The sequence below is a fragment of the Salvia hispanica genome, chromosome 3 (assembly GCF_029641045.1).
Source record: "Salvia hispanica isolate PSC_SH4W2 chromosome 3, Shi_PSC_v1, whole genome shotgun sequence".
NCBI classification, from domain to species: domain Eukaryota; kingdom Viridiplantae; phylum Streptophyta; class Magnoliopsida; order Lamiales; family Lamiaceae; genus Salvia; species Salvia hispanica.
The window spans coordinates 27,898,684-27,913,357 of NC_142694.1; the positions used below are offsets into that span (position 1 = coordinate 27,898,684).

The 14,674-nt window shown below is 34.2% G+C and overlaps 2 protein-coding genes across 2 annotated transcripts; one reads left to right on the forward strand and one right to left on the reverse strand.

Annotated features, from left to right (window-relative positions):
• Positions 1-666: 666 nt before the first annotated feature.
• Positions 667-1,873, reverse strand: LOC125209629 (uncharacterized). The gene has a single exon (XM_048109218.2). It carries the CDS (start codon positions 1,676-1,678, stop codon positions 806-808), a length of 873 nt encoding a protein of 290 aa, XP_047965175.2. The 5' UTR covers positions 1,679-1,873; the 3' UTR covers positions 667-805.
• A 10,125-nt stretch (positions 1,874-11,998) lies between these two features.
• LOC125214269 (glutamate decarboxylase-like) lies at positions 11,999-14,531 on the forward strand. The gene is made up of 6 exons (XM_048115211.2): positions 11,999-12,159; positions 12,286-12,490; positions 12,901-13,316; positions 13,397-13,650; positions 13,744-13,796; positions 13,878-14,531. Exons 1-6 carry the CDS (start codon positions 12,074-12,076, stop codon positions 14,364-14,366), a joined length of 1,503 nt encoding a protein of 500 aa, XP_047971168.1. The 5' UTR covers positions 11,999-12,073; the 3' UTR covers positions 14,367-14,531.
• Positions 14,532-14,674: the final 143 nt, after the last annotated feature.

Here is a 14,674-nt window from a genome sequence, read left to right on the forward strand (position 1 = left end):
TATTATATTTGGAATATTTGTGTAGGACATATGTTTCATGGCTGAAAAATGGAAATAAAATAAAGAAATCATCATAATTTTAAACTTTCCAATACGACAAGCTATTTTATGGAAATAAGGGAATCCCATTGACACGATGCTACTTTCAATAAATGTTTTCAATATAGTACTATTCAGTTAACAGATGGGGTGATAGCTGTGTAATATTATTGTACTCCCTCCGTACCATAATAGATGGCACACTCGGAAAATATCACGGGATTAGAGATAGTACTCCTTCCGTCCCATAGTAGATGTCACACTCAAATGGCTCCTTCAATCCTATGATGTCTTTGTAGTGAAAGAGTGGCAGAGCATCGATCAGAGGCTGGTCGAGGCCGGAGTCGTGCAGCCGGAAAAGCTGATGCGGCATCCTTATTTTGATCAGTTAGTAGGTGACCAAGCACGATACAATCGCACCAATCAACGCTTATCCACCATAGACGAAACGTTCTTTCTAGACGGTAAGATCAATCTTAGAGAACCACACCAATAAACAGATTCAAGTATTGTACTTGTGCAAAGGTTTATTCTTGCTTGTCAACTTGACATAGTAAAACCAAAAATTCAAACTTGGGATCTTTTTATATATAGTTGAATGATAATGTAAAACACAGTGCAATTGCCTTGTTTGATACCAACAACATACATTTATCATTGAACTCCACCATATACAGTTAATTGACAAAATTCCAAAGTGGCAAATATCCACAGAAGGAAAAGAAATAAAAAATGGGATTCCACAATTAGCAGCAGCAGCATGATTCTAGTGCCAAAAATAGCTAGCCAAGTCAGCGCCATCATCCCCAGCAAAGCAATTCACAGAGCCGTTGAGATGTTGATCCATGTTTAGGGCACACCAATTCACATTCCCATCCATCGGAGAGCAGTAGCCGTAGTTGAGATAATTGCGATCAACGAAGGGCACCGGAAGTTGAGCGTTGGCCATAACATCAGCAACAGAAAAGGTGTAATCTTGATCAAAACCGACCAAATCAAGCACCACATTGTCGTCGCTCTTCTCCTCTTCCAACATCGGCAGATTCAGAGGCGGCGGGCAGTAGAAGTCCGGCACCGCAAGTTGACCATTGGCGTTGGCAGCCACAGCATCAGCAATCGACAAGATTTCATCTTGATCAAACATGTCTTCCAAATCAAGCATATCATCGCTGTTTTGCTCCTCCTCTTCCTCCTCCTTCATCATCTCCTCCCGTTTCAAGAAATCGCTTCTTGACCGCAAGGCCTCAGCCTTGGCGCGCACGGCGTCGCTCAATTCCCGCAACTGGGACTCGTCCATGTGGTCGAGGCGATCGTCCCAGTTGCCGTATTTGGCCTCCGCTTTCTTCTTCACGAGTCCCTCCTCGGCATTCCCCTTGAAGAAATCGGACACCCCAAAAGCCCTAACGGCGGCGGGATCGGCCTTGTAGGAGTCGATTAGGCGGCGGATTAGGGCGGAATCATCGGGCCAGATGAAGGTGGAGTTGGTGGTGGGGTCGCGGATGATGATGCAGGCGGGAACGTCGCAGAGAGTAGTGAGTTGGTGGAGTTTCTTCTTCAACCCCTCCTTTCTATTCTTCAGAGTTAGAAGCCGTGATTTCTGCTTCTCAATAAACTCCACTTTCAACTTTCTTCGCCCCATCGATTTGATTTCTCAGATGATTCTTGACAAGGAAAGATTTGATTTTTCTGTTTGATTTTGATCAATACCGCGCGCGCATAAGGTGTGGTGTATATATAGAGTTTCAATATTAGTAACTATGGAAAGAGAGAAAGAGAGAAAGAGAGAGTGATTTCTTGTTTAAAGCGAGAAAAAATTTCGCCTTATATCTGAGAAAAGAGAGACTGATTTCTGTAAAAAAGGAGGGAATGGTTTTCAATTTTGGAAGTTCAGCTTAAATCCAAAGCTATTAAGGGGTCGGTTTATAATTTATATATAGGGTTTAACACGGAATTTACTTTTACTGTTAAATATTTTGACTGTACTCTCTTTCTACTGCAAATGAGATGGAGATTACATCTCTTTTTATTGTTACTCTCCTTTTTTTCCTTTTTATGTTCGAGTAGTAGATTTACTAATCTTATACTTCACCGCATAACTCACATAATTTTGTAGAATTTAATGTATCAATTTAATCTTCTCTTATAGTACAAGTAAATATGCTACATTCATAGTTAATTCATTAAATATTTTTTTATATTTAAGTTATTTTCGTTGTTTTTTTATATAATGCTCTTTTTTAAAGTTAATTAACTATAAAAGACTACATAAATATCAAATATGTCCACTAAATTTTGTCTGCTTGATTTATCAACATAATCTCATTTTAACATAATATCAATTATTTATGAATGATTTTTTCTGTCTAACTTTACTTTTCCGTCAAACAAACATAACCTTAATTATAGTATTTGTTCTTAGATGTGATTCAATACACAAGGAGGTGTACGTGGGAAAAAATATTTGTAAGATATTTCCAATAAAAAGTAAGATCACTAATATTTATTGAAAATGAGTATTTACGTACTTTTTATTAACTTTTTAGTTTATATATTTACATTATAAATATTCTTGATATTAAAATTTTATTTTTAAACCATTTGTCATATTTATAAACGTTATGGTTCAAATATAATATTATAATCAATTAATATCTACTCCTACTCAATATACATATTGGGTCTTGTTAGATTGAGATTTATCAACCTAGCAACTCATCCAAAATATTTGTGAAATGTCAACATGTAGTTTATGTCAACAGAGGGGCATAATTGTAATTTTATTAAATTTTTTTTTATTTTTAAATTTTTTTAAATTTTTTTAAATTTTTTTTAAAATTTTTAAATTTTTTTTTTTTTTCAACTACATATACAATTCATGTCAACCACGCATCAAATGTCAACAACTTTATTCAATAAATACTACTCCCTCCGTCCCAAGATAAGTGACTTATATTCCTTTTTGGGGTGTCCTACTATAAGTGACCTATTTCCATTTTTAGTAAAAAGTCATCTCTCTTACTTTATTCTCCACCTACTTTATTCTCTCTTCTCTCCTCTACTTTTCCCTCTCTCATACTTTACTCTCACCACTTTAAATTATTTAAATACCATTCCTTAAATCCTGTGCCCAAAAGAAGTAGGTCACTTATCTTGGGACGAAGGGAGTATTTGACATGAATTGTACATGTAGTTGACATTATATTGTGTAGTTAACATGAATTGTATATGTAGTTGACATGGATTGTACACATAATTGACATTATATGTGTGTAGTTGACGTGAATTGTATATGTAGTTGAAAAATAAAAATAAAAAATTTTAAAAAAATAAAAAAAATTTAAAAAAATAAAAAATAATTTAAATTTTTTTTAAAAAAATTAATAAAAAATTAAAATTAAAAATTAAAAAAAAATTTATTAAATAAAATTTACTATGATATTACCATTCTGTCCTTTCATAATTAATTAATCTAAAGATATTTTCCATATGGAAAAATCTGGAGTGACTGATATTACATCTCATTTCTCAATTAGCATAAAAAATCTCAATTAATCACAATCCTATACATATTTATAATTTTTAAGTCTAATTGATCGATCGAATATCTAGTCGTTTATTTTTCCCAATGGATCTAATGAGTCCCCAACTAATCAGTTTGAACCAATCAATTTTATTTCTAATTGGTTTTTCAATTTAAGTAACCATATCTCCAGTCAATTGATTGAATCTTCAATTTTTTTTCCCACTAATGGCCTAAACCAGCAAGTTCTGGTAATAACTTATAATAATACATTATCAATTTATAAAAATCATAATATTACAATATGTAAAACTATGATATTTCATAGATTTAATTATAATAACATCATACAGGGGTCGGTATAGTATATGCAACATTAATAATTCATAATATTACTAATCCATAATAATAACTGTATACAACATTAATACAAATACATATTATTAATATTAATTAAGATATTACACCATATTATACTATATTGATTCATAAGAACCCATAATAATAACTTTATACCCCATAATATATTATGGTACTTGATATTAATGCGCATAATAAAATATATACTCCTATATAAATTTATAATTAAATATAGATTATAATTCAATTTTGATCCCTTACATTTGCCTTAAAATTCTTTTTAGTCTCATACATTAAGTTTGTGATCTTTTGGTCCCTAATATATTGTTTTTGTACCTTTTGGTCTCAAACATATTGTTTTGATTCAAAATAACCATTTTCTGTTAAAATTAACAGTCAAAATGCTTGATCAATTTAATAACTTAATTATAATTTAGGAATAAAGTTCAATTTTGGTCCCGTACGTTTTTCATAAAATTCTTTTTGGGTCTCATGCATTAAGTTTGTGACCTTGTTTGGGACCAAAATGTATCAAAACTATATGTTAGGGACCAAAAGATCACAAAACAAAAAAGAATTTTAGAACAAATGTAAGGGACCAAAATTGGATTTTAGTATTAAATATACTCCTAACTAATGACATTATGCTACACGATATCAAACTATAGCCGTTCCTAAAATGAACTCGCCGTTGCCAACTGCGCTACGCCCCTGCGGGCGATATTCATAATTCATAACATTAAATCATGTAAGAAATTTCTATCATACTTATTTATCTACAACTTATTCTTATTATTATTTTTAGAAGTGCAATTAGTTATAATATATTTAATTATAATCATATGGTTGCGGTACTTAATTATAATCATATGATAAGACTGAATTCATATGCAATAAACGTACACACTCATTAGTTCAAGATTAATTACGCATGCCTTTAAAGATCCGGCCGATAATAATCATTTTTGGGAAATAGAGTTGTAATTAGTACAGAGAGAGATTGATTTTAAATATTATAAATTCAAAATTATCTGTATCTCCAAAATTAAAGGAAAAGGGTGATTATGTAAAAGTACATGAGCACTATCTAACACTTATTTTATTATATTATTTTTTTTCAACTATTTACAAAAATGCCACGGGGTGGCCGCCTAGCATTACTGGAATTAAATAGCTTCACTATACACTTCCCACACTTAGCACAATACACACATTTCCCACAATATACATATTTCACACACTACACACATTTCACACATTACACGCACTTCACACACTACACGAACTTCGCAAACTACACATATTTCAATAATTTCGCAAACTACACATATTTCAATAATTTCGCAAACTACACACATTTCACACACTACATGCAATTCGCACATTACACACAATACACATACCTCACACACTACACGCATTTCACACACTACATGCATTTCACATAGTACACACACTAAACACACTTCACACACTACATGCATTTCACATAGTACACACACTAAACACACTACATGCATTTCACACACTACATGCAATTCACACATTACACACATTTCACATAGTACACACACTACACTACACACATTTCACACACTACACTCATTTCACACACTACACGCATTTCACACATTACACACATTTCACACACTACACACATTTCACATAGTACACACATTTCACACTCTATACACACTGCACACACTACACAAACTAAATGCATTTCACACACTAAACGCATTTCACACACTAAACGCATTTTGTGTATAGTGTGTGTGCAATATGTGTATTTTATGTATTTTGTGTATAGTGTGCATGTAATGAGTGTAGTGTATGTATTTTGTGTATAACTTGTGTAGATTGTGCAGTGTGTGTATTTGAGTATGTGTGTGTACAATGTGTGTGCACAAATTCTTCAAATTCAATTTCACATCAATTACTTCAAACATATGATTTAGAATTGAGTTAGAATTCAATTCCTTCCAATTCAATTCCACAAAATTCCAATTCCAATTTTGTGTACAAACCGAGTCTAAGAGAATAAAAATATATTTTAACATGTAAAACATTTATAAAACATTATAAAATATTTGTTCACTTACGTGTAACATATGTTGTTAGAATCAACGGTGAGGTTTAGACAAAGTTTGTCATAAAAAATTAATATTTTTTCTTAAATTTTATTAAAACAAGAGAATTTTTAAAGTTAATGTCTCACACAGAGAGAGGATGGCATGGAGTGTGTGAGGCTTTTTAAGGCCTATCACGCTTGATCAAGAAGTGTTATATTCACTTATGCATGGCTGCATTTTGTTGTTAAAAAAGTCCATCCATCAGTTAATTAACAGCCAATTCTGTAGACGTATTTTTTCAGTTGCAATGTAAAAAAAGAAAACAGTAGAATTTAGAAAATACAAGTGATTTGATTAAATAATGATTATCAAAGTATGGCCCTTGTATCACACCAGTTCTAAATTTTGATTTGCTTCAAAATAAATACTGAATTTATAATTTAATTTTATCCGATGTGGCAACCAATATTAATCCTACTCCTAAATTATTTACCAGTTGCAACATCATACAATATAGGGGTGGGTAGCATGGCTGCAAGAATTGAGTGCAATCAATATTTCAAACATTCACAAAATGAAGAGCTGAATGAATATAGGAATACACATTCATGGCTGCAAGAAATGAGTGCAATCAATTTCTGATGCGCTCGGATCATTTCACTTGGCCTTGTAGGAGTCGATGAGGCGGCGGACATGGGCGGAATCCTCTGGCCAGATTGAGGAGGAGTTGGTGGCGAGGCTGTGGATGATCATACCAGATGGCATGATTTACCTGAGCAATTGATGCAGCAGTACTTTGTTTCTCAACAAACGAGAGAAATTTGATTCGTGATTAATTCAAATGCCAACAAGTTAGATCGTTCACTGTTCTATAAACTTATGACTGGACATGACTACTGTATTCTCTTAGCTACTAATTATTACGATTACTAAAACTTTATTAACTAGCAGCTACACAAGGCCTTTTCTTTTAGCCAGTGCTTTAAATGGTTTATAAGTCAATTAAACGGGTTAGGATCCCCTGCTGTGCAAAATGCCACAGCAGGGGATGTTGTGCATATCTACACCATCCATTGCTAAAATAAAAAAAATAATATAAGTGTGTAAAATTAATCAAATGTGGGAATATGCACAACATCCCCTGCCATGGCATTTTGCGTAGCAAGGGATCCCAACCCCAATTAAACTTGCATCTCTGACAAGTTCTTCCCAAGGATGAAATTAACTTTAAATATTAAAAACTATGCATATACAATCTAATTATTTATTTATTAATTTAATAAAAACAGATACAATACCAGGAAGCAGAAAACATTAGACGACATTAATAGGGGAACTACCAAGAGCAGAAATAACGTCACACTTAATGACGAGGAACATGACTGTGGTATGTATAATTGACTTCAGTGCGGACGCAGAAATGAACATTAATAAGGGCTATATTTTCAAAATGTAAATTAAAAATATTTTTTAAAGTAATTTATATGATTAATAAGGAATTTAATATGAATATAGTTATAAAATCGAAATAAATTATAAAAATTTATATAAGAAAAATGTTACTGTAAAAAATTAATTCATTAAGGGCTAAAGCCCCATCCCTTTCTCTATGTGGATCCACCCATGGCACTGGGTACCATGATTGTAAATATGGCAGGAAAAGCATAGTATTCGCAATGGTAAAGACGAGCTAATGGTAGATGATAAATTATAGTTGCGTTGTAATGCTTCAGAGAAATTCCTCTCAACATTTTTTATGCCCACCGCCGCTCAACCGTCTGCGGCTTTGTGTGGGCACCGATTTTGGCCCAAGACCGCCGACCTCGGCGCCAGAAATAATTTTTTTAATTTGATTTTTCACACTCTATCTATACCCATACCCCATTATTTGCCTCTACCTCTCTTCATTCTTACGCCTATAATATTTCTTACTTTTTTTTTTATATTAAGAGTATTTTGTTCTATACTATCTTCGTCCAAAAAAAATAAAATAGATATAGTTGTAAATGACACGAGTTTTAATGCGTAATTGATAAATAAGAGAGAGAGAGATAAAAAAAGTGGTGGAAGTGTGTTAGTGAATTGTGAAGTCCACATTTAGAGCATCTCCGGTGGCGGACTTCCCACTAGGACTTCCCACAAAAACTTCTGCCACGTCATCACCAGGACTTCCCATTCCAATGCCACATCACTAGGACACTTTCCCTGCACTAGGACTTCCACCAGTACTTCCCGCAGTTAAATTCACAATTATTCAATTTATGGAATTAATATTTCAACGAGCCGTATTTATAGAGTTTTTAAAAAATAAATAAATTAATTTTTAGTCTGACGTCCGACCTCGACGTCCGACCCACGCCACAATGGCGGACGTCCGCCCGCCCGTCGGTCGGATATCCGAGCCCATCCGACGTCCTCACAGGACGTCCGTGTCCTACCTTTTTTCTTCACTACGGCGGACGTCCGGTCGGACTTCCGCGACGTCCTACCGCGACGTCCGCCGTTGGAGATGCTCTTAGAATGATGTATAGTGTTAGTATTTGTTTAAAAGCTTTCATATTTAGAAGGGATATTGACATCTAATATCACAAAACTTTCAAAAAGTAAATAATATCCCGAACTTTACTCCGGGTTTGTTTTTTTCCACAAATGAAAAAATTCATGTTATTTTAATAGATTGAAAAACAATTTTGGAGGGTGTGCTACAAGAAAAACTATTTTCAAAGATTGAAAAACTTGAAACTCTCAAAATTGTTGTCGAGAAATTACAAAAAAAAATCCGTATCATAATATTATTTGTGGGAATTTTTTCATTCGTGGCAAACAAACCCGGGATAAAGTTCGTGATATTATTTGCTAATTTTAAAGTTCGTGGGAAAAACCCAACTTTTAGAAAGTTTTGTGATATTAGATGCCAATATCCCTAGTTAGAATTGGTTAATTTTAGTAGACGACCAAAAATGATAAAATGAGTCTATTTTTTGTGGACGGAAGTAGTAATATATTTTGTCTTCAGTTTATCTTTTCGGTTATTCTATTTGACACCAATAATTAAAATGAAATATAGAAATAATACTAATGTGAAATTTAGATGAATTGTGGGATGGACTATGAGATAGACTGTACTGTTGTAGAAGAATGAGCAAGATAGTATTAACTTGACAAGAGAAAAATAGAGATAGACCGTGAAATGAACTCTCCTTCCCGTAAACGCTTTGGATTTATGCTCTCTTCCACAATTTGTCAAAAGTCAAGTCCAAATCCTTGCCGACTTTTTCCATGCGATCCTTCCGAGTTTGACACCTTTTAAATTGATTCCACCAATAACGCCAGAAATAAATGTCTGCAATTAACATTTTATTTAACACATACCAAATCAGATTGAACGTTTCCTCGATCAGAAAAAAACATATGGATTTTTGATTAGCTTAAATAGATAAATATTATCTAACTTAATTTATTACTTGTAATATTTACTAAGATGAATTGAGATATTAACAAAATCCAATATCCTTTGATAATTTTTGTTTAGTTGGAAAAATCTTGGTGATAAATAAAAAATAATAAATTACTAGTATAAAATTTGAATAAATATAGTACAATTTATTGTTAGTTTGTGCACCAAGCCAAGTTAGAAAAAGATTCACGCGGAAAGCCACCCATTGTTTTACTCAGAAAATATGCTTCTCTTTTTGCATTTCCACATTTCGATGGATTTAGAATCAAACTGCTCTACAAAACCGATTTATATCCTTTTTTACATATTCTCCATCTTCTTTCTTTATATGGTCTTTTTTCGTCTATTCCTTCTACATTAATTACCTAACCTTACAATATTGTAAAGTTGGAGCCCAAGGGACTGTATTTTTTCAGAATTTATAATTTAAGATTTTGATAAAGATACTTTTCTACTAGTAGTACTTTTAATTTGATGATAAAATCTTTCACGATAATTCACTGTAAATAAGAATAGTAGTATTTAATTTGTTTCAATTGGCATGGGCTGAAGGCCGCCATTGCCAATTGCCCATTTTTTGGGTTTGCCATAATCTTTTAGCACTAGGATTATTAATATTTTTTCTTTATTGTAATTGAGTCCTCGGCCCTTTATGTTTTATCCGTTGTTTTCTGCTATCTGATTAGATCCTAATTCATGTTTTGACACCTAGTCCTTTCGTCCCACTTTAGCAGTGTCATTGACTTTTCTGCCCTCTTTTTGTAAAAATAATAAAAAATAGTTAAAGTGGAGAAATTGTAAAGTAAGAGAGACACTCTCTTACTTTACAATTTCTCCACTTTAACTATTTTTTATTATTTTTATAAAAAGAGGACAGAAAAGTCAATGGGACTGCTAAAGTGGGATGAAGGGAGTAATAATCATATAGAACTCAATCATTATCGCCAAAACCAAATAAAATTTAACTACTGGAGTTGGTTTTTATTTGGATATATGATCATAATTTTAAAATTAAAAATGTGTCCTATTTTCTTTGCAGATAGGCCTACTTGTACATATAATTCTATTAAATTTACAATACTTTTGGACACGAAAGTTGTAAGATATGTCAAGTTAATAACATAAAGTTACTTTCGAAAAGCATCTTATGTTATATCTTGTGGACACGTACTTTCGTCCCCAAATCAATTTAAATAATCGTCGCGTAGTAGTTGTATTTGTATGTTTTTCGCACTTACTGCGTATTCCCCCGTCCCTGAAAATTTATCACTTATTTTCATTTTCGTCCGTCCTTAAAAATTTGTATCTTTCACTTTTTTTCATTTTTAGTAGTGGATCTCATATTCCACTAATTCATTCTCACTTACATTTTATTATAAAATTAATATATAAAAGTAGGACCCATATATCACTAACTTTTTCAACTCACTTTCTATTACATTTCTTAAAATTCATGTCTGGTCAAATGGTGACAAATTATGGGGGACGAAGGGAGTTCTAAGTACTGGCTTATTAGTATCATATGTTCACATTTTATTTCATATATTAGTCAGTTCGAAATCATTTAATAAATATTTCACACCTGAAAAAAGAGCCTAAATAATTAATTGAGTCTACAGTTGTAGGCGTAAATATATACAACTATAAAATTCAATTTTTTTAAGGGGATTCAAATTTTTTATCGGTCTAACAAAAAAAGTTGTTAGAAAGAGAGAGTGCAATACTATTTATGTCCCGCGATATTTAACAATCTTATACTCTTTATTTTAATACTTTCTCCTTACATTTTAACCTTGCAATTTCACGCTATAGCCTATATGTATAATAAAAATAGAAAACTTTTCATACAAGTGAGAGACCAGACCGTTTCTAGTTTCTACTTTCTTGCCCAAGAAAAAAGTCGGTTATATAATTACAATTTGACTGGTCTCAAATTAAGACCACGCGTTTTCTTTGGTTAATACACAAACCTATATATTGAACGAACACGAAGTCTGACTTGCTGATTTTCAAAATTACATTACACTACCTCTATTTTTCTTACATAATAAATTGAAATTCTAAAATTATAAGCAGCATTTACTTCCAGGATTACCCCTATATATACATTAAAAATATTACTAGTATTTATTAGTATAGATTAAAATTTTGAGACATCACAAATGACTTTTACATTAAAATTAATTTTACTCGATTAATATATTTGAGAAGATAGATTTAAAAAATTAATCATAATAAGAATAAAAATAGTCAACTATGCATGTTATTAATAATAAAAAGTAAACGTTCCTAAGCTATGATTAGATCAAATAAAAATCTTCATTTATTTTGATATCCTCGGTTCAAAACAAAGTCAAATGAAAATAAAAGTATTACTAGAAAGAGCAAAAAGAGGTTTAAAATGCGAAGGAGTGGTGCAGCTGCGTAAGTTGTCCCCTTTCCCACATACCAGCTGAAAATTATTGTTAAGCTGAATTTGAATAGTAAACGCAGTGATTTCCAAAATTGCCCATTTCCTCTCACTATATAAACTCAATTGCCGCCACCTCCTAAACCATTCCAATTCTACAACCAAAAAAGAATCTATACTATTCCATCTCCAGTTTTCAATTTTGCCACTCAACAATGGTTCTCTCAAAAACCGCCTCGAATACCGACGTCTCCATCCACTCCACCTTCGCCTCCCGATATGTCTGCAACTCCCTCCCTAGGTAACTTATTAGTGCATATCTATACAGATAATGTATTTTCAACTGAACTACGCTTCATGGTTTAATACAAAAGCTGACGTCAAAGGTTTTTATATTGGTCGACTAAATACTGAATGACGCGTGTAGGTTTCAGATGCCTGAGAACTCGATCCCAAAGGAGGCGGCGTATCAAATCATAAACGATGAGCTCATGCTTGATGGCAATCCGAGGTTGAATTTGGCGTCGTTCGTGACAACATGGATGGAGCCAGAGTGTGACAAGCTTATTATGGATGCCATCAACAAAAATTACGTTGACATGGATGAGTACCCTGTCACAACTGAGTTGCAGGTTAGTAATTTCATCTTTTTACTTATTCTTTTTTTTTTCTATATAAAAAAATAAATGTTGGATTCTGAGCTACATATTGAGTTAAATATGTTCAACTAGACCTATTATTAACTAAGAATTGATTCTTGACTTTTTTGGGAATCAAGAAGAAGGAAAATGGGCAAGGTTTAGTATACTACTAATATAAAGTAAGAAAATAAATTGTGTTTGAACATATTAGAAATCGTGCCAAACACGACTTGTGAATTAGAAGAATAAATTGGGCCGTGACTAATGCTTTAGACTTTTCTTTTTCTTTTTAAATTTGACTTTAATTAGGTAGTAAAATGTTTTTTTTATCGTGGTTTGTTTTATCCGTCTTTCCTACCAAACTGCCGCCAATATCGCTAAATGTAAAATATTTATGGCAGAATCGATGCGTAAACATGATAGCGCACCTGTTCAATGCCCCGCTGGGGGAGGGAGAGGCCGCGGTGGGCGTGGGCACGGTGGGTTCGTCAGAGGCCATCATGCTCGCGGGACTCGCCTTCAAGAGGAGATGGCAAAACAAGATGAAGCAGCTCGGCAAGCCCTTCGACAAGCCCAACATCGTCACGGGCGCCAACGTCCAAGTCTGCTGGGAGAAATTCGCCCGTTACTTTGAAGTCGAGCTCAAGGAAGTCAAGCTCAGAGACGGCTACTACGTCATGGATCCCGAGAAGGCCGCCGAGATGGTGGACGAGAACACCATCTGCGTGGCCGCCATCCTCGGCTCCACCCTCAACGGAGAGTTCGAAGACGTCAAGCGCCTCAACGACCTCTTAGTTGAGAAGAACAAACAAACAGGGCAAGTAGTCTCAACCTATACATACTAAAAAGGAGAGATAAATATATAGAGATTCTTATGTTTGATGTAATAATATGCAGATGGGACACACCTATCCATGTGGATGCAGCTAGTGGTGGATTTATTGCACCATTTTTGTACCCTGAATTGGAGTGGGACTTCAGATTGCCATTGGTGAAGAGTATTAATGTGAGTGGCCACAAATATGGGCTTGTTTATGCAGGAATTGGGTGGGCTATTTGGAGAAGCAAAGAGGATTTACCTGAAGAACTTATCTTCCATATTAATTACCTTGGTGCTGATCAACCCACTTTCACTCTCAATTTCTCCAAAGGTATATTTCTTTTTTCAATTTATATCTGTATGGTTCAGACTATGCATACTCGAACTCCACATTAGTATGACACTGATATGTTCCTTTTTTCAGGTTCGAGTCAAGTTATTGCTCAATATTACCAACTCATCCGCTTAGGCAATGAGGTAGGACATTTTTTAAAAAGTTGTTACATAAGATGAAAAATATATCACAAAATGGTTGAAAAATTGGGAATTTGTGAACAGGGGTACCGTAATATAATGGAGAACTGCCAAGAAAACGCAATGGTGCTGAAGGAAGGACTGGAGAAGACCGGGCGGTTCAACATCGTGTCGAAGGACAAGGGCGTGCCCTTGGTGGCGTTCAGCCTCAAGGACAGCAGCCGCCACACTGAGTTTGAGATCTCTGAGATGCTCCGCCGCTTTGGCTGGATCGTCCCCGCCTATACCATGCCGGCCGACGCGCAGCACGTGACCGTGCTGCGTGTGGTGATCCGCGAGGACTTCTCGAGGACCCTGGCAGAGAGGCTGGTCATGGACATTGAGAAGGTCCTGCATGAGCTTGACACCCTCCCTGCCAGGGTCACCGCGAAGCTCACAGCGGCCGTGGCTGTGGAGGAGAACAACCACCATGCGCCAACGGTTAAGAAGACTGTAATCGAGTTGCAGAGGGAGATCACGGCGACTTGGAGGAAGTTTGTTGCTGAGAAGAAGAGGACTAACGGAGTGTGCTAAGTTGCACTATAGAAGATATCACAATTTTATTACTAATTGGCTGCTTCAGTTATTTTATTTGTTTTTTGTTTTGTTTTGTAACGTTAATTGTGTGTGCGGTACCCCTTTATCTACTTGTATCAATTATGTTCTGATTAATATACCATGAAAACGCCGATTTATTGATTTGATAAATCTTTTTCATTTAGCTGCCTTTGCTACGATGAACTCGGAATTCAGAATCACTTGTAATTTTAAGAACTTGAACGCGAAATCGAGCTGCAAGAATCGAAAGAACATCACGTGGTTCTGAATATTGCCTTACTTCT

Excerpts from the sequence above, each read along its gene's own strand:
- LOC125209629 (XM_048109218.2), bottom strand. The coding sequence starts at position 1,678 with ATGGGGCGAAGAAAGTTGAAAGTGGAGTTTATTGAGAAGCAGAAATCA.
- LOC125214269 (XM_048115211.2), top strand. The coding sequence starts at position 12,074 with ATGGTTCTCTCAAAAACCGCCTCGAATACCGACGTCTCCATCCACTCC. Across the intron at positions 13,317-13,396 it reads GAGAAGAACAAACAAACAGG|ATGGGACACACCTATCCATG; the intron begins GCAAGTAGTCTC and ends AATAATATGCAG. Across the intron at positions 13,797-13,877 it reads TCATCCGCTTAGGCAATGAG|GGGTACCGTAATATAATGGA; the intron begins GTAGGACATTTT and ends ATTTGTGAACAG.